General features: G+C 52.4%; 1 protein-coding gene across 1 annotated transcript in view; it reads right to left on the bottom strand.

Moving 5' to 3' along the window:
• Positions 1 to 16,241, bottom strand: part of TRABD2B (TraB domain containing 2B) — a 221,386-nt gene extending 205,145 nt beyond the window's left edge. The window contains exons 1-2 of the mRNA XM_052637860.1: positions 16,140 to 16,241; positions 13,485 to 14,045 (exon numbers count right to left, since the gene is read on the bottom strand). Of these exons, the coding sequence (XP_052493820.1) occupies positions 13,485 to 14,045; positions 16,140 to 16,241 (663 nt within the window). The remainder of the gene's footprint in view (positions 1 to 13,484; positions 14,046 to 16,139) is intronic.
• Positions 16,242 to 21,697: the final 5,456 nt, after the last annotated feature.

The raw sequence follows: 21,697 nt of genomic DNA, 5'->3' as shown, positions 1-21,697 counted from the left end.
GTAAAATTAACAAATGCCCTTTTCCAGTGAGGTCAGAGCCAGCAGAGGTAGCGGCTTTGCAGCAGCGGGATGCCACGTGCGTCTAGCAAGTGCTCACATCCATGGAGCAGGCTCGGCCAGGGAGGAACCTGCCCAGGCTCATGCTGCTGGACTCCTGATCCGGCGCTCCCACGATGGACAGACCATGTACGGACTGCAGATCCTCCCATCCCCCAACCTCCCAGAACCACCTGCATCATCCCACTTCCACACTGAACAGCTGGAATCCCTCCCCCCAGTTCTGCCATCAAATGGGCCATACAAAATCCAAGGCCATGTTATGCCATGGTAACTATTTTAGAAATGGTGATCAGGGTCTCAGGCTCCTCACAAAGAGCTGATCTTTACACACTAGTCTCACTCGGCAACTGGACCATTTTTACGGGCCCATTTCAAAAAGACAACACACCCATGTTCCTGTTCCAGAAGCTGAGAGTCCTTCTCCTCTGGCTCAGCACTGAGATCAACTTGGAATTATTGAGGGAAAAGACCTTCACACGGGAGCTCCTCCCTCAAGCCAAGGGGCTTGGGAATTTCCAAGCAAGCCTGAGTGAGGTGCTCCAGTAAGAAGAGTGAATTACAGAACACAGAAGTGCGGAACGGTGGCCCCCAGTGCTCCTAGGATGGAGTCTTAAGTTTCTTAACACGGCTTAAGAGCACGCCACCATGTGGCCCGCGAGCCGCCCTGGCCGGTCCCCTGAGCCTCCTCTTCCACCAGCAAGCGCACTCCAAGAGTACAGGATGGACAGTGAGTGAAGACGGCCCCTCAGTCTGAGTCAATATCACCGTCAGCTCCCAACCCCATACTGGTGCTCCTCCTGAACCCTGGGAACATCTGTTTTTCTATACTGATCTAAGGTGGCACTGTACTGCCAAGTATAGTATGAGCATAGGTATGAGTTCCTAGCCCAGCCAGGTACTCATAAGGAGGGGAGGTCTGTCTATTGTATACAATGAGCATCTTCACCAGCAAAGAAAACTCCGGGACAGCAAGGATGCTGTCTCATTCATCTTGATACCATGTGTAAGGCCTCCCACGGCCCTACAAAGCCCCAGTTGCAGGTGGGGCTGGGGGCTCAGGGTCAGCATTCAAGGCAGATGGGAGCTGTTATGCTACCCAGCACGGGCTCCTGAGGCTGGGTTTTGGGGGTGGCCCTTTGCCACACTTCCTCCTCCTGCTCCTGCCCTAGGGAGCTACACAAAGAAGTATCCCAGTTGTCCAGCCTGTGCCATTATACATTCACGGCCTCCACTCCTGTGGGGCCCTCAGTCTGCCCTGCTATTCCTTTACTTGCCAAGGTCAGCTTCTGCTCTCAACCCCTGCCTCCCTCCTCACCTCAGGTCCTGGCCAACAGACCACCTCCCTCTCTCCTTCCCAATGTGGCATTCTTTCTTAGGAGGGAACATCAGTTGTCTACCAACTCCCTACTGCTCCTAAGCTTTCTTACTTCTAGTCCCAGAAGAAGAGCTATGCCTCCCCCATCCACTCCTGACCCCTCCCACTGTCAGATTTCAGTCCCTTTTCATAGATGCAGAGAGTGTGAGTGCCCAGACTCTGCGGCCAGATTGCCTCAGTCTGAATTCTAGATCCTCCCCTCACCAACTGTGTGACCTCAGGTAAATGAAATCACCTATTGGTGCCTCAGTTTTCTCACCTGTAAAATGGGGTTGAATTATACTATGTCCCTGAGAGACTGTCGCGAGGATTCAGCAGAGCAGTGCATATAAGACTCAGACACATTCCTGGCGCTCTGCTGTGGAGCACTTCTCTCTGGGGTCTCTTCAATCCCTCCCTTTCTCACCAGCCCCAGACTTGTGACCTGGAAGTAAGCCTGGCACAGTGTAGTTTCCAGCAGGGTTTGGCAAACAACTGAAGGAAGGAATGGATGGGTGAAGAGTTCCGTAATAACTAATTCAATCCACTGAGTAGACACAGGGTACTTTGGGAGAAAGAGAAGAGGAGAAATACATACTGAGCAGCACAAAGCACACAGCCCACTGAAGAGCTAATAAAGTCCGGCCCAGGCTTTAACCCCAGTTCTCCCTATCACTCTGGGTCCCTGCTATTAACATACCAACCCCTGTGCAAAAGACAAACAGGACCCTCAGAGAGGGAATGGCCTCAGGTCATGCATGAGGCATGCAACCTGTGGCAGAGCTGGGCCCGTAGCAGTCTTCAGCCTAAACTTTCTTTCGTTTATGACGTGTCCACACCCCAGGGAGTGGTGGGAAATCGTAGGCAAGCTGAACTAGAACAAGTATGGCTAGGTGGTCAGAAAAAAACAACCACGCTCTGGGTGATCAGGTTGCAGGGTCCCAATCAGGCCAATCCCTCACCCTGCTCTGGATGACGTTCAGTAAAGAGGAGACTCTAGGATTGAGAACCAGTTTCTCTATGGGATGGGCTTCACCTCCAGACACAGTGTGAAAATGGGCCAGTAACAATAATTAAACTGACCATGACTTAAACCACCACAATTAACACCCATTGCCTCTGAGTGTGTGCCAGGCGGTCAGCTCTGTGCTGGATATGCATTACCTCATTCACGCCTCAGCACACCAGGAGGTGGGTGCTATTATGAGCCCCAGCTTTTCAGATATGGAAACAGACCCTCAGTCATCCAGTCTGAGTTGGTGGAGCTAGAATTCTAACTCCAGCTCTGTCTAGTCCCTTTCTTAAAGTATCAAAAGATCTAAATCCTGGCTCCATCATTCTGCACAAAGTACTTAGTCTCAGCTCCTAAAATGGGGGAAATGATACTTACCTTTCAGGAGTATTTTAGAAATTAACTGTAATAAACCCGAGGTCTAGCACATAATAGGCACTAAATAACAATGGCTGTCTTGGGAGCTGGAGAGGAAAAGGAGAGAGAACAGTCAATGGAAGGAGGGGTAGAAAGACCTTCCTTGCAAACCTTCTGCATTTCCCGTCTGGCACTTCTGCCCAGCAGTTTCTTTCCCCCAGGCAAGGCCTCTCCCACTCCTATCTCCATGGGCCCTGCCTGGTCCTGCTGAAACTGCAAGTTCTCCATCAAGAATCCCGCCTCCCTTTCTCATCACCCTCTCCATAAAACTACACTGATGGAAGCAGAATAATAGAAAAGTCACCTGCAAGACCACCAGAAGGCCTTGGCACGGGGGCTATATAGTGCTGGGTCAACTAAACAGTCAAGCTCAAACACAGTGACTGTACCAGTTATGGCCCCTGAGGTCCCAAAGTGACTCAGTTCACCCACCCATGGCCCATACACAGTTCTTCAGACTGCATCTCATCCCCAGCAGAGGGTCTGGAGCTCAAAAATATCCCATAATCCTGAAGAATTTATAGCCACCCAACTAGTTCTCCTGGGGGGGGGGGGGCACTGGGAGTCAAAATAGGGGAGATGAGGGGGTAGAGACAGGAAACTGGTCCAGCCCCCTTCAAGGTGTTTGTCTGGGGGGTCGGGAGGAATTTCGAGCTAGAGTTATTGCATGTGAAAGACTGTGGAAACTGCAAACCTCGATGCAAATGGTTGGAATTATCATTGCCAATTAGGCTTTTGTCTCTCCTCAAACTCAAAGCAGAGCAGTTCAAGGAAAGGAAACCGTGAGAACTAGGGCAAAAAGATGAGACAGGGAGGTATCCGAAAGGCTTTCTCTGCCCACAGCTTCTTTTCTCAAAAGTGGTTTCAAATGGGGCTGGAGGCTTAAATTACAAACCGCCTAGAAGGCGCCCTAAGTCGTCAGGAGGTAAAACTGGTCAGGAAACTTCACAGAGCCATAACAGGGAGGAAGCAGGTAAGTCCTTTAAACAGAAGAGGAACTGGAAAGGAGCTGGCCTTTTATCTGTGCACTTTGGCTTCCCAGGGCAGGGCCGGCCAGGGGACGTGGGCGCAGCCTGCCTTGTCTCCTGCACAGTCGCCAGGGCTGACTGAGGGGCAGGCGGGGCCATGTGCAGCGCTTCTAGGAAACATGTATCTTCAGTAGCGGAATCTCGTCTGAGCAAAGCCGACCGCACTCTGACCCTGACTGGGAGCAGAGGTGGGCAGGAGTGGGAAGCCGGCTCCCAGAGCACATCACGTTACCTGCCAAGACCAACCCCCCATCTTTGCCTACTGCTCCCCCCTCCACCGTCCCCCACTGTGTAAGGTGCTTCTGCTCCCTCCCCTCCCCACACTGGAAGGCATCACAGCCTCGTCCTTCTTGCTCACTTTTGTATCTCAGCACAAATCCCACTATCTGGCACACAATGGGAACTAAAAAACATTTCTGGAAAAATTATATGATGATGTTAATTTAAAGATGCAATAACCATGGGTGTCTGGTACTTCATACTCAGTTGATCCTCATAGCAATCAGATGAAACTGGCAGATAGGAGACTAAGACCCAAGAAGGTTAGGTCACTAGCCTTAGGTGACCTATATCCCTGATGCGTGCAATGATTCTGGGCCCTGCCTGAAAGAGCACTGGCCTGTCCTGGGCCCTGCCTGGAGGCATCCTAGGGGGCTTCTGAGTTGAGTCTGTGCTATGCTGGGTGAATACTGACTAATGCTTGGTTCTGAAGGTTAAGTCAGGCCAGGATGTTCCTCGGAATGAGGAAGCTTTATGCAAAGAAACAGGCTCACAGGTAAGAGAGGTAAAATTGAGTGCTTTCCCCTGCTCTTCCTGACCTGATGGGGAGAAAAGGAACATATATATATTGGGACAGGAATCATATATATAGGGACATGCCCTATAAAGGGCATGGCAACCCACTCCAGTATTCTTGCCCGGAGAATTCCCACAGACAGAGGAGTCTGGTGGGCTAGAGTCCATGGGGTCCCAAGAGGCAGACATGACTGAAGTGACTTGGCATGCACGGGGGGGTGGATGGTGGTTAGGGTCTGATCTGAAAGAACTTGCAGGTCCCCCGGCCCCCAGAGAAGTCACCTTGCCTAGTCGGGGGAGGAACACGGGCCAGCAGCAGGGGCCGCTGAAGAGACTGGATAGGACCTGGGCCCCCACCAGAGACAGCTCCAGGGCCGTGACTTGTGTGGGCCAAGTCTGATGGCCTTCTGGCTCTTTTCAAGGGTAGTCAAGCATGCAGAGTGGCCCTGGTATGACTCACTCGCTATTAGGGACTGCAGATTTGTGCCACTCTGTCCATATGCTAAGGTCCTAACCTCCACTATGACAGTATTTGAAGATGGAGATTTTACTAGGGAATTAGGTTTAGAAGAGGTCATGAAGGTGGGGTCCTCATGATGGGACAGGTGCCCATCACCAGCGCACTAACTCCTTCTCAATCTCTAATATAAATGTCGTCAAACTGAAACTGAAGTCGCTCAGCTGTGTCCGACTCTGCAACCCCATGGACTGTCACCTAACACGCTTCTTCATCCATGGATTTTCCAGGCAAGAATACTGGAGTGGGTTCCCATGTCGTCAAGTAAGCCTCAAAAAAAAAAAAAAAAAAATCAGAAACGAAAAGGAAAAAAATAAAACTTACAACCCTGAAAGCCAATCACATCATTGCACCTAAACTCAGACTGCCTGAGTTATGGTCAGGCAGTATCAGCTGAAAGGGGACAGTCCAATCTTGTGACTTTCATCTTCTCGGATGAAAGTTTGGCTATAAGGAATCATTTGCTTGAAGGGTCCAGGCTTTTCAAATGGCTGCCCTCAGGGACCCTTAAAGCCAGACCATAAAAACCAGGGAGGGCTCTCAGGTAGAGGAACAGCATAAGCAAATGCATGGAGGCCTGATCAGGGACTGTGTGACAGAGAGAGGGAAGGAGAGAGGCCTAGAACAGGTTGGCAGCACGGGAGCCCAAGCAAAGTAGCAAGTATGGTTGAAATTAAACATTTTTAAATGAAAATAAAATGGGGGATGTAGTGACCCTGGAGAAGCTCACATGAACTCTGAATAGAGAGAAGGAGGGAAAAAAAAAAAAAAAAGAGGCCTTTGTTTGCAAGGAACAGACAAGGAAGAGAAGACACCACAGCATTCTGGGATGGAGAGACAGAGACATTCAACAGTGACCTGTGGTGTCATAGAGTCCCCACCAATGGACTAGCGATAGCACCGAACTGCTTCCATGTCTCAGGTGGGCAGTCTGAGGCTTTCTGTGAATCCAGAGGCCAACACGCAGCCTCCTGTTAGCATCCAGAGCTGCCAACACCTCAACCACAGGATACAACACAGGGCCCCAACTTCAGAACTGGAAAACATCCAGTCTCATTTTGTAATCAACTTTGAGCATATTTTGAGCTAGGTTTTGAAGCTGGGTTGATTAGGAAAGAAAAGACAGCCGCAGTAATAATCACAATAGAATGTAAAATATCTAAGTGGTGAAAGAATATCATAAAATGCCATCACACGTTTCACAGAGGGAAAGAATAGACGTGGCTGCATCATCAGAGAAAAGCTTGCCCCAAGTCCTCCCAAGCAGATGAGATTTAGAAGCATTCTGGGAAGACTTCCTGGAGGAGGTACAGCATGGAGCTGAGTTTTAGAGATCTCAGAGGATTCAGGAGTAGGAGAGAAAAGAAGGAAATTCCTGCAGAGGGAGGGGGCCCAGCACATGCAACAGCATTTCCAAGCTTGGGGCAACGTTCTGTGTTCCAGCGGATATTCTGCGCAGATTTAAAAGCCTGTGGATCCTGGAGGAGCAGCTAGGCCAGACAGCTTGGCAGCCGCTGAGTAGAGCTGAAGGCTGGGCCACCGGCTGCCTGTGGATTAAGTGGGCGGACAGAGAGCCAGTGATGGGAGATAAAAGGGAGTGAAGTGGATAATATTTAGAAGCAAACTTGAGGGGGAAAGAAACACGGCCGCCTGGCTGGCTGGCTGCAGGCTCGTCCTATTCTTCAGTTTCCTCCCTCGGAAAGCTGCATTACCAGGCGACCTCTTCCTGGCTTTGAGAGATGTCCAAATGGGAACTATTAACAAAGGCACGCTCCCATTTTTATCTCCGTCACAAAGTCAGGCTTTTCTTTGGCCTGGGGAGGGCGGGAGGCTTTGTAGGGAGGAGATCACTGTGTTTGAGGATGGGACTTCTTGGAATTCTTGAGAACTGGTCCCTTCCAACTCTAAGATGTTAGAAGTCTGTGTGTGTGAGCTGAAAAGTCTTCAAAGCTAAAGGGCTAGGATTTCACGATGTGAAGATTCTTCGAGTCCAAAAATGCCTCTGAGGCTAATGTTCTAAGATTTCACCATTCTTAGATTCCCTGAGTCTCCAAGTCCCAGCTCAGAGATTCTGTAAATCAGGAAGACTTCATGCTGTGAACTTCTGATTCAGAGACAAGAATATTTCATGACATCTTGGTCACACCTCCGGCTTTATGGCCTCACTCTCCTTTGATGGAAGGACCTGAGCCATCCTATGTGTCTGCTTCTGAGCTTAATAACATGGAATGTTAAAGTTTGAAATTAACCAAGTCAGGGGAAAAAAGAAAAAAGAACAGAGCCTGCTGTGCTGGCAGGGGCTCTTTGCAAACAGCTCTCTGGGCACACAAAGAAAATGAGAGTACACATGTCTAGGGGTCAGGCCTTGGGGGTGCTCCAGGTGACTTCCACACCATGTGACAGGTATTTGCTGAACAGCTCCTGACCACAGGGCTGGGATGGGAGCCACAGTGGGTGCTGCAGGCTGCACCTGCTCCCAGGCCAGGATCTGCAGTTACAGGTGTGGACTAGCCCAGCCTGTGCTTAGAGCCAACACTGACCCCGAGGCTCTCTGTGGGTGACCCTGGGGAGAAGATGGCTCAGTATGGTTGCAGGTCCTTAGGGGTGCCCAGCTGGTCTTAAGAGAAGTGTCTTACCCTTTCGATCTGGGGAGGGCACACGGATCTGATAGGAAGCCACAAATAGGGATGAGTGCTATGGACGTGAGAGGCCAAAGGTCACTGCTGCTATTGCTGCTATAGCTGCCACGGAGGCCCAGAGGGTGGGGGTGGGGGTAGGAACAGCCATTCTTGGAGGATGGGAAGTGAGAGGTGGGTTCCATAAGATGGGAATGTATGACAGCAACAGAAAGGTGACGTGCAGGCAGGACACAGGGGAGACTGACACACAGGCTCTTCATGCCTCGGTTTCCACGGCTGTTAAGAAGAAAGCACTGATATCGCCCCTGGCTTGGCAGTAAACTCCCCAGGGGAAAAATCCAGGCTGCTCCCCGTACTATCCTGGCTGACACTAAGATGCTCTGGCTGAATGAATAGGGGAGCCAGTGAGGGAGGAGTCCTGGGGAAGGGCAGGCTGCAAGGCTGGGCAGCTGTACACCAGACTGCGCCACGACAGGCTGGGGCTCCATCCGCTTGACAGGCTGGAAGCAAGAAGCAGCAGGCCACCCACTGGAACCAGCAGGCTCCAGCACAAGTAGATGAGGTACAGGCAGCAGCCCGCCGTAGACAAGCTGGCCAGCCCCTCCCAACTGTGGAGAACTCAGCCTGGAAATCTCAGGGTGGCCCAGCCCCTCCAAAGTACGAGGACTGCAGAAGAGCACACAGAAGTCAGAAGTGGGCGGGTCCCGGAAACTGCGGGACAGAGCAGGCAATCTAGGCCCGGGGAGGGACAGGACAAGCCGCGAGTCATGGCCAAGGTAGAAACAGGGTAGGCCTGGAGCCTGTTTTGTACTCCACTGCCCGCTTCATTATCTCCACGTTTTGTGTCCTTGTAGGATGGTGAGGAACCATTAAAGTTCAAGGAGGGAGCTCTTCACTGCGGCTTGTGCCAACTTTCTTCATTCATTCATTCCATAGTGCTGGACGAAGGAAGGGAAGCAGGGATGGTCATATTATTGTTTCTGACCGTTCATTCTCTCTCTAAATCCTAATTAAGCACCCTATAATACGTGCCGTTCCCTCAGATATATTAATAGACTAGGACCTCTGGCTATAACGAAGGAGACCCTTTATTCAGTTGTGTTGCCGAGCCTGTGTTAAGGGTGCTGTCTTCACCTTGGTCCCTTGGAAAGCTGGGCAAACCTTTAGAAGAAAGAAAGATAGTGCGCTAAATCGTGTCCAACTCTTGCGATCCCATGAACTGTAGCCTTCCAGGCTCCTCTGTCCATGGGATCCTCCAGGCAAGAACTCCTATTTTAGAATCAGATCCAATTTCTAAGCCAGGGAGAAAATCAGTTTCAGCACTTTCCAATAATCTCTTTCAATACATTTTTTTAATATTTTATTTTATTTTTTAGCAAGATACGATGATCTCCCTGCATTACAATACACACATCACCAGATAATGCCATCTGACTGTTAAAAACAAAATTACGTCAGCTCTCGGAATCTTGAAAAACATGCTCTGGCATCAGACACACTCACGCTTGAATCCTGAGTCCGCCTGACCTGGCTGTATAATCACAACCGAATGACTTAACCTATTAAGCCTTAATTTATTGTCTGTAAAAGAGATACAATGACAGGCCTTGTCACATCTCTGGGAGGATTAGAGATGATGTAATTACGAGGTCTAATATAGCGCCCTGTATGGAGACACAGCTCAATAAATGATGGCTTTGGGCTTTCGAACTCCTTTGAGAGGAGGCTGTAGAATTTTACAAACATCTTGGACACCCTTGGCAGCCACGCCCAAGCCACACACACTAGATGAACAGCGTCGGCGTGTGAGTTAAATCACAGCCAAGTTCAGAATGGCAGTGTCCTTGTTTTTTTCATCTTGCCTTGGAGAACCACATAACTTAGAGGGCTCCTCATCCAGTGCCTCCACCGAACTGAGTGGGGGCCACTGAGGCCCCCTAGAGGGAGAAAAAGGTCCCCTAATCAGTCCACTGCATTCGGGGCAGCTGGTACCAATCCCCAGAGGCAGCCAGCAGAGCTGATTGAAATGGGCAGGTCTCAAGATTGTCACAAGATCTAGACTCGAGACTCAGGCATCCCCCGGTCCCTGAGCGCAGGGGCTACCACCCCCTCCTATTACTCCAGCTTTACTTTGTTCAGCAAAGCACAGGCAGTGGGCATGGCTGCTGGAAGAAGGTGCCAACAGGTGAAGGTGATGCTTCCCATGCAGCCTTCTTTCCTTGTCCTGAAGCCTCCCAGACTCTTCCAAGCATGGGCCCTGTGTCTAGGTAGTCCTCTTACCCTCCTGACAACCCCCCCACAGGTCACGTTGGTTCACATCCTCACAAAACCAGCTCAGTTGTAAAAAAAAAAGAAAAGGCTAGTCACTACTGTTCCATTCAATAGATAACAAGAACACCAAAGTTATACACAAGTCATTGGCTTTGGAGCCAGAGCTGGGACAGAAACCTAGAAGCTAGACTCCCATCCCTCAGCCCACTATCCTGAGCTGCCTATAAACACATCAGAGAAATCTTTAGAGGACCTGCCTTTACCACCCCTGCTCCAGCCACAGAGCCAAAGGAAATAATTTCTCTACAAGGGTAAATTCTCCAAGAAGTAAACTGTTAAGCCCTTTACCCTAAAGGAAAGAAGGGTAAAAAGAAAGTACTGAAGGAAGAACTGCAAGACACGAATCACCCAGACGCAGGACGTCCCGGGAATCAACCCAGGGCAGCAAGGGGATTGTGTCCTTCCCTTAGGTCAGGCAGACTGGCTCTGTTCCATGTGGCCTTGGTCAAGTCATCCAGGCTTTCGGAGTGCCCACCTAAGAAAGTCATAGGGTTGTGAGACTCCGACAAGATGAAAAAGCGTGCAGAGCCTCCTGCAGGGTGCCTGGCACATGGAGTTTATTATAATGGTCCCATGGAATGTCAGGGTTGAGTGGCTTGAATGATGACCTAATCCCGGTGTCTCATTTCACAGATGGGAAAAACAAGGGCCAGAGAGGGGAAGTGACTTGCTCAAGGTCACATAGCAAGCACACAGTGATGTTGGGTTCAGTGCGCTCAGTTCATATTAAAATTAGAGACCAGGGCCAAGAAGTTTGATCTTGCATGCTGTGCAAAGATGGAAGAAACTTTTACATAAGTCCTACCTTCAGCCAGTATAGCTTTCTTTCTCCATTTAGCTAGGGGAAATGTGGTATAATCTGACTAGAGGAAAATATAAGAATTTTGAGAAATACTAAAATCAAAATTAAAATCCCAGGTCTTAACAAAACGCACTCTTTTCAAGCTTTTTTTTCCCTCACCATCTTCTCTTTGCTCCCCCCTCCCCAAATATTTTGCAATAACAGTAATGCTGGGAGGAAAGAAAAAATAAAAATCTGATGCACTTAACAGATATTTCAGTACAATAATGCATCACAGATGTTCATATCAAACTGTGCACGCGTGCATACAATTTTACTGAGAAGGCTGTTGTTGCATTTCTGACTTTTGGGTTGGGGAGCCCTAACAACTCCATTTGCCCAGGCTCTGGAATCGCTCCCTTCCCAGTTAGCCCATGTCTGCCCACGAGTATGGAGGAGAGATTTCATCACCTTGCTCCAAAATGATAACAGGACAAATTGGCGAGGTCAGGCACTCTGGCAGGTGGTGAAGGGTGTGCAGATTAGGGAACCGAGAGGAGTCCTGTTTTCTTTTGTTCAGGACTTGCTTCCTGCAGCCCTCTCAGGGAGCTGGACCCAAGAACAATTTTAAGAGACAGCCCAGGCTGGTGATGGGGTGGGTGCATTTTTGAAACCAGAAATTTGAGTCTGTTTGATCTTCAAACATGGGCTTTGGAGACTGTCAGCGGGCTTCTTGCTGGCCGATGAATGGCTCTCAGGAACTTTTCCTAAAACATAACCTCACATGCTTTCCAGCAAATGTTTTCAACCTACCAGAGCCATCCTTTGGTTGCACAGCAGTGTTTCCAGACCTCGAAGAAAGATAGTTTTGTTGTTTTAAGAGAGACAGATTAAAGCCAGGGGCTGTTTAACCAGAGGGTCTGTGTGCTCCCTTCGGCTTTGGTCAGATTCCTCTGTGGTTGGTACAAAGAGGGTGTTGAGAGGGACGGTGGGTCGCCCACCTTCCCGGCCTAAAAAGAGACATCGAGGCCAGACATGAGGCCTCTGAACAGAGAGGCCTCCCACAAACCTGTCTCCAAAATGAGATGGGTGGTGAGCATCGGGGAGCCTAACACAGATAATATCAGCTCCTGAGGCTAGCAAGGGAAAAGTCACTTCAGAGGGAGTGAGCCGGTACGTTCAGAGGAATCAGCACCGGGCCAGAGAATGCACAGGATTTTTCCCCGCGGAGAAGGAGTCAGGCGTAGTCAGAACCCTGCGGGGCGTGACTAACTGCCCCAATATTCCTGCCACCGGGCCCTCTGGGGAAGGACTCCACAATTATGGGAGAGCCAGCAGGAGAACCGACAAACCCGCCTTTCATTTGGCCGGCAAATCAATCTGGCTTCTTACCTCCCTGGGGACAATATTGCATTTCCCCTGGAAAAACAAAAGCAGAGATCTCTGACAGGGGATCAGTTTCTGCTCCTGTTTCCCTGGTGAAGAGCTTGCAGCATCCCGGGAGCACAAGCAGGTCTGGTTCCAGCAGCAGAGCTTGTAGTCCAGCCAGTCTACCAGGCTGGCTCCTTCCTGGAAAAGCATGTCTTGGGGACCACGCCTCACTTAGGGCATGGGCCCGGGGCCCTGCCTAGGGTTCTGCTTGCAGGAGCCACCAACCCCTGACTCGGAGGGCCTGTTCTGGGATTGACAGCCCATCTCAAGGCACAGATGTGAACTCATTGTTCCCAGGGCCTCAGAGTTGAGTTTGGGGCCAGTGAGTTGTGAGTGACCTCTGCCCATGGAGACAGGGCTTTTAACGACACTTTGCTGGATAAGCTCCACCCTCCTCCCTGCCCCCATGCCTGAGGTTCAGAAAGCAGAACTGTCAACCTTGAAGTGAACACATCTCTCTGAAGTTATTAACCCCCAAACTCTCCTTGCTGACTTTCTCTCAGCCTAGGGAGGCGGTCCAAGGGGTACATGGAGTTTTGCAGAGACCCTGGGAAATTTGGCAGCTCTTAACCTCAACCTGCAAGCCAGGGCCACCAGACCCCAGGTCCATTGCACCTCTCCTGCCTCGCAACCCCAGGAAGCACATCTCCCTCTATGTGTCCTCCGTACACGTACACACACACACACTCACACACACACACACAACGGCTGCCCAGATGCATCCTCCCAATGGCCTCAGGACAGCCTCCTGCTCTTGAAACCCCAGGGCCTCAGGGAAAGTCAGATGCAAACTGGCAACTCTCTCTGTTTCTCATCACTGTGATGCTCCGAGGGAAATTCTTTCTTCTCGGGCAGGCACAGCAGGTGGGGAGTGTATATATCCCCGCCAGGTAGCACACTGAGACAGAAGCAAACACCTGAACTCTCACCCCCAAGTCCAGCACACACCAGTCTGTCTTCATACCACCACAAAGGCAGCCAAGAGCTGCCCCACAGCTCGAAAGATCCTCTCCCTTTAAGGGAAGGACAGGATCTGGCCGCAGGAGGAAGACAATCTGAGAAGAGGAGGAAGGCACATGGGAACGGCTGGGCTCTGGGACCCAGGTGCCCCGTGCTTACCTGGGAGAAGTTGAGCCCATTGAGCGGATGGCATTGCTCCTCCACGCGCTCCACGGCCCCGGTGCTCTTCTTCATCTTCTCAGCCTGCTGGGCTAGGTAAAGGTCAAGCACTGGCACACCACGGGAGCGAACGTCGGTTTCCGTGAGCGAGTTCACCATGAGCATCACCCACACCGGCCTCTTGCGCTCCCAGTTGCCCGCAATGGCGTTGAATAGGTAGTCGGCGTAGAGCCCCTTGCCCCGCTGTGCAGGTGTCATCCAAGACGGCATCATCAGTTTCACGTAGTCCAGGTGGCGCTTTAGACGCCAGTAGAGCTCGCGGGGCAGCACGTCCTGCAGGTTCTCCCCGTGCGGCAGCAGCTGGCAGCTGGCCAGCGCTGAGATCGTGTAGGGGTCGGTCAGGTCCAGCTCGAAGTAGACGCGGGCGCTGGCCTGGAAGGCTGCCTTGGAGTTGTCCGGGATGAAGTCCCAGACGCGGGTGTAGGGGACATGGATGGTGCCAAACAGATAGGCCGGGGGGTCACGCCGAATAGTCCACAGGAAGGAGTTCAGGTCCCTCTGCTGCAGAAGGAGAGGTGAAGGAAGGCCGTCAGGCTGAAGCCAGCAGAAGGTTAGAACAGAGGTTAGAAGGTTAGAACAGATAGAACACAGAGACCGACCTAGGGCGATGGGAAGGAGCGAGGGCTTTGGAAACTGAGACCCACATTCAAATCCTGGCTTTGGCCTGTCTTGGCTGTATGATCTTAAGCACACGGTTTCACTTCCCACAGACTCAGTTTCCCCATCTGTAAAATGGGAGCTGAGAGCAGCCACCTCAAAGATTGTTGGGAGGATGAAAAGACACAATCTATGTAAATAAGCCCAGAGAGCAGTGCCAGGCTCAGAAGGAGTGAAGGCAGTGAAGGAAGCTCTCGTTATGATTGGCTCTAGCTGTGAGTGCCAAGGACTGCCACACCACCTGAGAATATTTAATCTTGGCCAAGCCAAACCTTCACCGGCGGTGCTTCATGTGGAGGGTGGGGAGAGGGGGACCAAGAGTCCTGCTCTGGCAAGAAGGGAGGAAGTCATATAACTTTTAAATCCAACCATTAGAAGATATACGCCAAGAGCACTTTGAAAGCAGAACACCTATTAAAAATAGCCTATTTAAACAGCTACTTCCCCATTCAGCAGGGCGGATGCAGTTTTCTTTTTGGAGGGCAGGTCTGGGGTGTCAGCTACTCTGCTCCACCAGCTGAAACCACAGATGAGAAAGTGCTTTAAAACCTGCAGGCTAAGTAAAGTCTCAGGCCCTGGTTTGGGAGGGAAAGATTCCACAGAATTAGTCCCAAGAAATGTACATGCTTTCCAGGCTCCTCCCTTTAAAAGGTGTACATGGGCTCCAAGTCCAATTGTCTGCCGTCACCTAGGCTCTGAAGAGGAATGTGTGTGTGTGTGTGTGTGTGTGTGTGCGCGCGTGCGCGCGTGTGTGTGTGTAGAGATGAAGGAGGGTCGTGAAGACATGGGTCATTTCTCCAATCCAGTTTAGGTCCAGGGGTCAAGGGACATGACAAAGGGTCTCTCCTGTCTCTCAGGCAAAGTCACTGTCCACCCAGGAACATCCTCTGAACCATCACTGCCATCGACCCTGGAACACCCCCTGGACCATCCACTGCCAGCCACCACCTACAAGCTTTCTGTCAACTCATAAAATTTTTTCTGCCTGATTCTAGTACCAAAGAAAAGTATCTGTTGGGGTGGGGAAAGGGAATAGTACCTTACTTTACCAACAGTCAACAAATGTAAATCTCAGCATCCTGGTGAGAGACTGGCACTGAGGACTCTGCCTGTCGCCAAGCTCCCTGTTTCCATACAAGTCAGGTCGCTGGAGGTGCACCTTGCCCAAGGTCAACTAACTGGGCAGCCAGTGAGGACCTTACAGACGGTTTCCTGCTCCCTGGTCTCCAAACCAGGGTTACTTCCAAGGCACTAGTTTACACTTCGAGGGAGAAAGACTGAGGGAAATCAAGGGATTCCTTAGTTTGGAAGGAAAATTAGGAAACCTAGTAATTACTCAATCCCCAAAGAAATATTAGGCCAGCATGTCCTGGCACTTTCTTTTCCTCTCCTCTGGAATCTTCATCCTTTTCGTGAAACCGGGGGCACCTGGGAGCGTGGGTGCTGGGGCCTGGGCTAGAGATGCAGAAAGTTTGCCTGAGGTCACCGGCGGGGGTCAAGAGAGAGAGCGGAGCTTGCGAGGAGTCTGGGCGTGTGAACGAGAGGAAGGGGCAGAGAAGAGAAAGGCACGGAACGGCAGAAACAGTGTCAGAAGTGGGAAGAGAGGAACCAGAGGGTAAAGACGGGATCAAAGTAAGAGGGGAGTCCAAAAGGGCACAGAGACGAAAGTTCCAAGCGGGACCGAAAGTCCGAGGAGAGCCCGAGAGCGCCAGCGGGTGGGGAAGGAGCTGGAGAGGGAGCGCCCCAACTCGGTTCCCAGCACGGGACAGGAGCTCGGGCGGCAGAAGCCAGGGCGGGGCGCCCGAGGCAGCGCCCGGAGCGGAGAGGTGGAGCGGGTGGGCCGAAGTGGGTGCGGAAGGCAGGACCCCCAAACCATCGTCCCCGCGGGGCTGGAGTGGCCGGGCGGCCGGGAGAGTGGCCGGGCGGGCGCTCGCTCACCGATCCGGGCGGCCGGCACTGTCCTCCGTCCGGGGGCTGCGGGCGGGCGCGGGCGGTGGCCAGGAGGGCGGCGAGCAGCGGCCCTGCCAGGGCGGCGTGCATCCTGCCGGGCCTGCGGGGCGCGGGGCACCGTCCTGGGAGGCGCCCCCTCGGCGGGGCAGGCAGCCCCCGGCTGGGCACAGAGGTTCCTCCGCAGCGCGGGGCTCCGGACGCGGGACGCCGGGAGCCCTTTGGGGCGGGGCTGGATGTCCCTGCCGGACCCGGGGGTCCCTTTGGGGCGGGGCTCCGCCTGCTGTAAGAGGGGGATCCTTTGGGGCGGGGCCCCCTCACCGGGGCGCGCCGCCCGCTTGGACGAGCCCCGGGGCTGTGAGAGCGCGCCGGGGTCCCGGGACGCGCGGAGGTCCCGGAGCTGCGTCGCGGTCCAGGGGTGCACGGTGTTCCCGGAGCAGTACCGGGACGGCGGGCGCGCGAGGACCCGGGGTTATGCTGGGGACCCGGGGCGCGCAAGGGTCCCAGGGGTGCGCGGTGCTCCAGGGGGCGCGCCGTGGGACAAGTGCGGCGGCGGGCGCGGCGGGGGCGGGGGGCGGGTCTGGGGCGCCCGGTGGCCCCCGAGCGGGGCTCAGAGGGGCGGCGGGCGGCCGTGCGGCCGCTGCCCGGGCTCCGCCATGCTGCTCCGCGGCCGGGAGGGAAGGAGAGAGGAGGGCGGGAGAGCGGCGCGGAGCCGGGCCGGGCGGGGGGCTGGGGCCGCCGGGGCGGGGGGAGGGGAGGACCCGGCGCGGGGGGCGGGGGGCCGGGGCCGCGCCGGGCCGGGCCGGGCCGCAGGGAGTCCGGGCGAGCTCTGCGCCCGGGCGCGGCGAGGCGGGGTCTGATGGGCATGGCAGGCGCTCGCTCGCTCCTCTCCTGTTCCCTCGCTCGCTCCCTCATACACACGCGCGGAGGGAGGCGAAGCCCGCAGCAGCCACTTCCCAACTTTCCACACTTCCCAGCGCAACTTTTTCCTCTCCTCCCCTGCCCGCGCCTCCTCCTCGATCTCCCTCCCTCCTCCCTTCGCCAGCTCCGCTCCGGGCCGCAGCTTCCGCGCGCGGCCGCCAGAGGGCGCCTGGGCCGATATCCGAAGGGCCAACTTCAATCCGCTCTGCTCTGGACTCCACTGGCCCGGGCAGAGGCAAACGTGGGCACATGGACCGGACAAGTCCTGGAGCCGTAAACAGCTAGAGAGGAGACGGACAAGAGGGGGTCGGCGCTCCCAGACTGGCTGGAAGGCAGCACTCAGAGGAAATCCCCGGAAGCTGGTATCTACAACTTTGTATCATACCCCTGTTCCCGATGCTGGCACGTGGTTAGTAGGTGTTCTGCGGACACTAGTTGCATTAAAACAGAACAACAAAGTGATCTTCCTCAAAATTTCCTCAGACTTAAACCGTTTAAACAGCTTTCTCCATCTATATCTTTGTACCACACAGGATCCTGGTGAGGGGTCCTGCAAGGGTGAGTATCAATGTCCCAGTTCCTTAGACCTTAAAAGTTGAAAGAGCCCTTAAAACCAGCCTCCTTCAGTTCTGGAGAGGCAAATGAAACTTAGAGAAGGCCAAGAGGCAAACCCAAGCCTCTGGATGGTTTCCAGCCAAGAGGGAAACTGAGTCATGGGCACCACTGCTTACTTATGTTAAGAAGAGTTCACTGACTCTTTCTGGCCTGAGGATAGAAACTGGAGGAAGAATGAGGTGAAGTTGTCAGAGCCCTCAGCCTATGGAGGAGGGTAGATGGGGACAAACATGCAAACAGGTAATTAAAATATGGACGGTAAGTGCCAGGAGAGGCAGAAGCTCGGAAAAATGGGAACAGAGAGAAAAGTGTCCTCATTCAGCCTCAGGGCTCAGGGAAGACTCCTGGGAGTGGTCTTGAAGGGTAAGTCAGGGGTAGCTGAGTAAAGGAGCAGGTGGGAGAGCACGGGTACCTGCAGGGGACTGCTAGCAGTTAGGCATGGCTGGAGCAAAAACCCAGTGGTAAGAACTTAAGTTGTGTCCTTTGGCCAGGTGTTGTACTCGGTACATACTGCTGCTGCTGCTAAGTCGCTTCAGTCGTGTCCGACTCTGTGCGACCCCATAGACGGCTGCCCACCAGGCTCCCCTGCCCCTGGGATTCTCCAGGCAAGAACACTGGAGTGGGTTGCCATTTCCTTCTCCAGTGCATGAAGGAGAAAAGAGAAAGTGAAGTCGTTCAGTCGTGTCTGACTCTTAGCGACCCCATGGACTGCAGCCTACCAGGCTCCTCCGTCTATGGGATTTTCCAGGCAAGAGTACTGGAGTGGGGTGCCATTGCCTTCCCCTTGGTATGTACTAGGTGATGGGGAATCATTGCAAGACTTGAAGTAGAAGGTGGCTGGGGCCGATATGCTTTTAGGAAGCCTGGAGTGGAGGGGTCAAGCTGAAGGTAGACAGATCATTGGATAGAAGGGGAGTGAGTGGAGAGGGCCCCAGACTCCTGGCTCTCCCATGCCTCCCACAGCTTCAGGCAGCAGTGAGAGCAGCTGGAGAATGGCCAGTCTAGAAGCTGAGCAGGGAAGACCCACTGGGCTGCAGGGGCTGAAAAGTTTCTGGAGCTCAGGACCTGGATATTTGGTGGGGAACCGAGAGGGTAAGGAGGGGCTGCCAGAAACTTCCAGGCTGACTCACCTGAGATTGTCATTTCTGAAGGTCAGAAATAATGACGGTGGGCAGTTTCATCTGGTTCCACCTGCTGGGTGTCAAAGCCGCCTCGACTCTTTGCTGTGCACACCTCTGGTGACAGATGCAGATCAGGCCAAAGGGTCCGGACGGTGTGAGAGAACAGCGAGGCTCCGTGCTTCCCACACACAGAGCTCTGAGACCTGCAGCTGTGACCAAAGAGGCCTTGAAAGAGCCTCCACTCCTCAGGGCTCCAAAACTCCCTGCAAAGTCAGCACTCCCTGCGGCGAGGATGAGGTGAAAAGCCTGGGGAGTGGGAGGAGGATTTAATTCCACTGAGAGTGCGTGTGATGGTCTTCACAGGGACCTAGAGCACAAGTTGTAGGTAACAAAGGACATGATGAAATTCAAAGGAACCCATGTAGTTGAAGTGATGGTGCACGTGACTATGTGTATGAGTTTTTAAAATGTTCCGGGAATGTTTTGCTAAAATTATGAACGTTTCATTGGCTAATTATCACGAGAGCCAGTTATGACTTCCTCCTCCATGGTCCTTTACTGTGGCTGTGTGACCAGGTCGAAACAATCAACTTCTCTGTGCCTTTCTTGCTTCACCCCATTCCTTGCCCTCACTATTTTTCTGAGTCAGTGTGTACAATAACACTTGAGGATCCTCACCGGTATGTATGGTTACTGATACTATTACTGAGATGCAAGAAGAAACAAGTTTTTCCACTCCTAGGTACCTAGCCAAGAAAACAAAAAGCATCTGTTCTCACAAAAACTTGTACACAAATGTTGATAGTAGCACTATTCAAAATAGCTAAAAGGGAGAACTAACCCAAATGTCTGTTAACTGACGAGTGGCTGTACCAAATGTGGTCGGATCATGCAACGGAATACTATTTGGCCATAAAAAAGAATGAAGTGGTGATACATGCTACAGTATGGCTCAATCTTGAAAAGATTATGCTAAATAAAAGAAGCCAGTCACAAAAAGGCATATATATAATATAATCCCACTTATATGAAATGTCCAGAACAGGCATATATGTAGAGGCAGAGAGTCCATTGGTGGTTGCTTCAGCCAAGGAGGAATGCAGAGATGGAGGTCGGTGGGGAGAAAGGACCGTGGTTAAAGGGAGCTGTATTTCTTTGGAAACTAATGAAACTATTCTAAAATTGGTTGTTGTGATGGTTGCACAACTCTGTGAGTATACTAAAAAACCGAGTATATTGTATAGTTTAAATGGGTGAATTGTATGGTATGGGAGTTATTTCCATAAACTTGTTACTCCCAAAGAAGAACAAACTAGTTTGAGGCCCCAGGAGAGGGTGGTCCCCAAGAATAGGGATTTCTGTGTTTTCAAACAATTTTTTCCCCCACCTGGTATATGGTGAGCATATGAGCTATCTTTAAAGTCCTAGAGATTCCACAGGCTTCTGCTAACCTCTCCCTGAGTGGCTTCAGGTGGTGGAGCTGTCCTGGCTAGACCTCAGTTGCCCAGTCATCAAGATGAACAGCACAGGGATCAGAGACCTTTAAGGGTCTTCTGTGCCCAACACTTGAGTCCAGAGGTCCATGCCACTGCCTGCCCAGGGACCTGTAGGCAGGATGGGAAGGGGCACAGGGCTCAGGAGGCAGGCAGTGGACTCAGATGCCTGCCTTCTCTCCCCGGTCATATCCGGCCCACTTTCCTTTGATTGCATTTTAATTGAGTTGTTCAATCAGGTGGGTACCAGGAATCTGAAGGCTGTAACAGCCGAGGCAGAAGCAGAAGCCTTGTAGCGGAACTAAACCAACAAAGTCTGCCTCTTGAGCAGATCCAGGAGCCCCAATCCTGTCGAAGGGTGCCTCTCAGGCAGGGAGGCCAGGGGCTCCCCTGCTGGGCTGGACCAAAGGAGAAGCTTTGCTCTGAGCCAGAGGGCTGCCCTCTCGTCCAGCCATAGCCTTGGTCGTGGGCCACACTGGTATTTTCCAGTGGATGTGGCATGGCCTGACTCCCAGCTCCAGCTCTGTCTCAGATATGCCCTACTTCTACCCACGCCCAAGCTCTGTCTTCCCCAGTCTTTTAAAAAATATTTTTATTTATTTGGGTGAGCCAAGTCTTAGTTGCAGCATGTGCAGTATGTGGGATCTAGTTCCCTGACCAGGGGTAGAACCCGGGCCTCAGACACAGGGAGCACAGAGTCTTAGCCACTGGACCACCAGGAAAGTGCCCTTACCCTGGTCTTAGTGGGTTGGAAGTTAATCGTTGAAGGTCATGATGTCCTTGGGAGATGGGAAAGACAGAAAGAGGATTCTGAGACCATGCGGGGATCAGTAGTGCTCGATACACTAGAGTGGTAGAAAGAACCAGAAAAAAGGCAGAGGCTGAGATGATTCCAAAAGTGTGTTCATTCTCTCATAGGAGTGGGGAAATGCACACCACAGAAGTGCAACCGAGGAGCAGGCTCACCAGATTAGATGGTGTTCGTTAAAAACAGAAAGTTCTACTAGATCTGGCCCAGTGGGGGAGCAGGACACAGAGGAATCAGCCCAGAGTCCTGTCCTCAGGGAGCTTGCCACCCAGGGAGGGAGACAGAGGTACCCACAAATGGCACTTTGCGAAACAGATGAGGGCTGAGGGAGAGCAGCAACCTTAGGAGAGAAGAAAGTCAGGCTTAGGAGGGAGGAGGCCAGCAAAGGTCTTGCTGAGAAGATGATGTTTGAGTTGATCTCTAAGGATGAGCAGTATTTGGACAGGGAGTGTGAGGAATGCAAGGTCATTTCAGACAGTGGGAACAGTGTGCGCAAAGGCAAGGAGGTATAAGTGTTTGGCTTACTGGGAATGCCATAAGCTAGAACTTGAGAACCATTGGGGAGGATCAGAAATAAGACTGCACCGGGAA

The sequence above is a fragment of the Budorcas taxicolor genome, chromosome 3, assembly GCF_023091745.1.
Source record: "Budorcas taxicolor isolate Tak-1 chromosome 3, Takin1.1, whole genome shotgun sequence".
Lineage (NCBI taxonomy): Eukaryota > Metazoa > Chordata > Mammalia > Artiodactyla > Bovidae > Budorcas > Budorcas taxicolor.
Note: the sequence above shows the minus strand (reverse complement) of the source record. Positions and strands in the feature narration are given on the sequence as shown.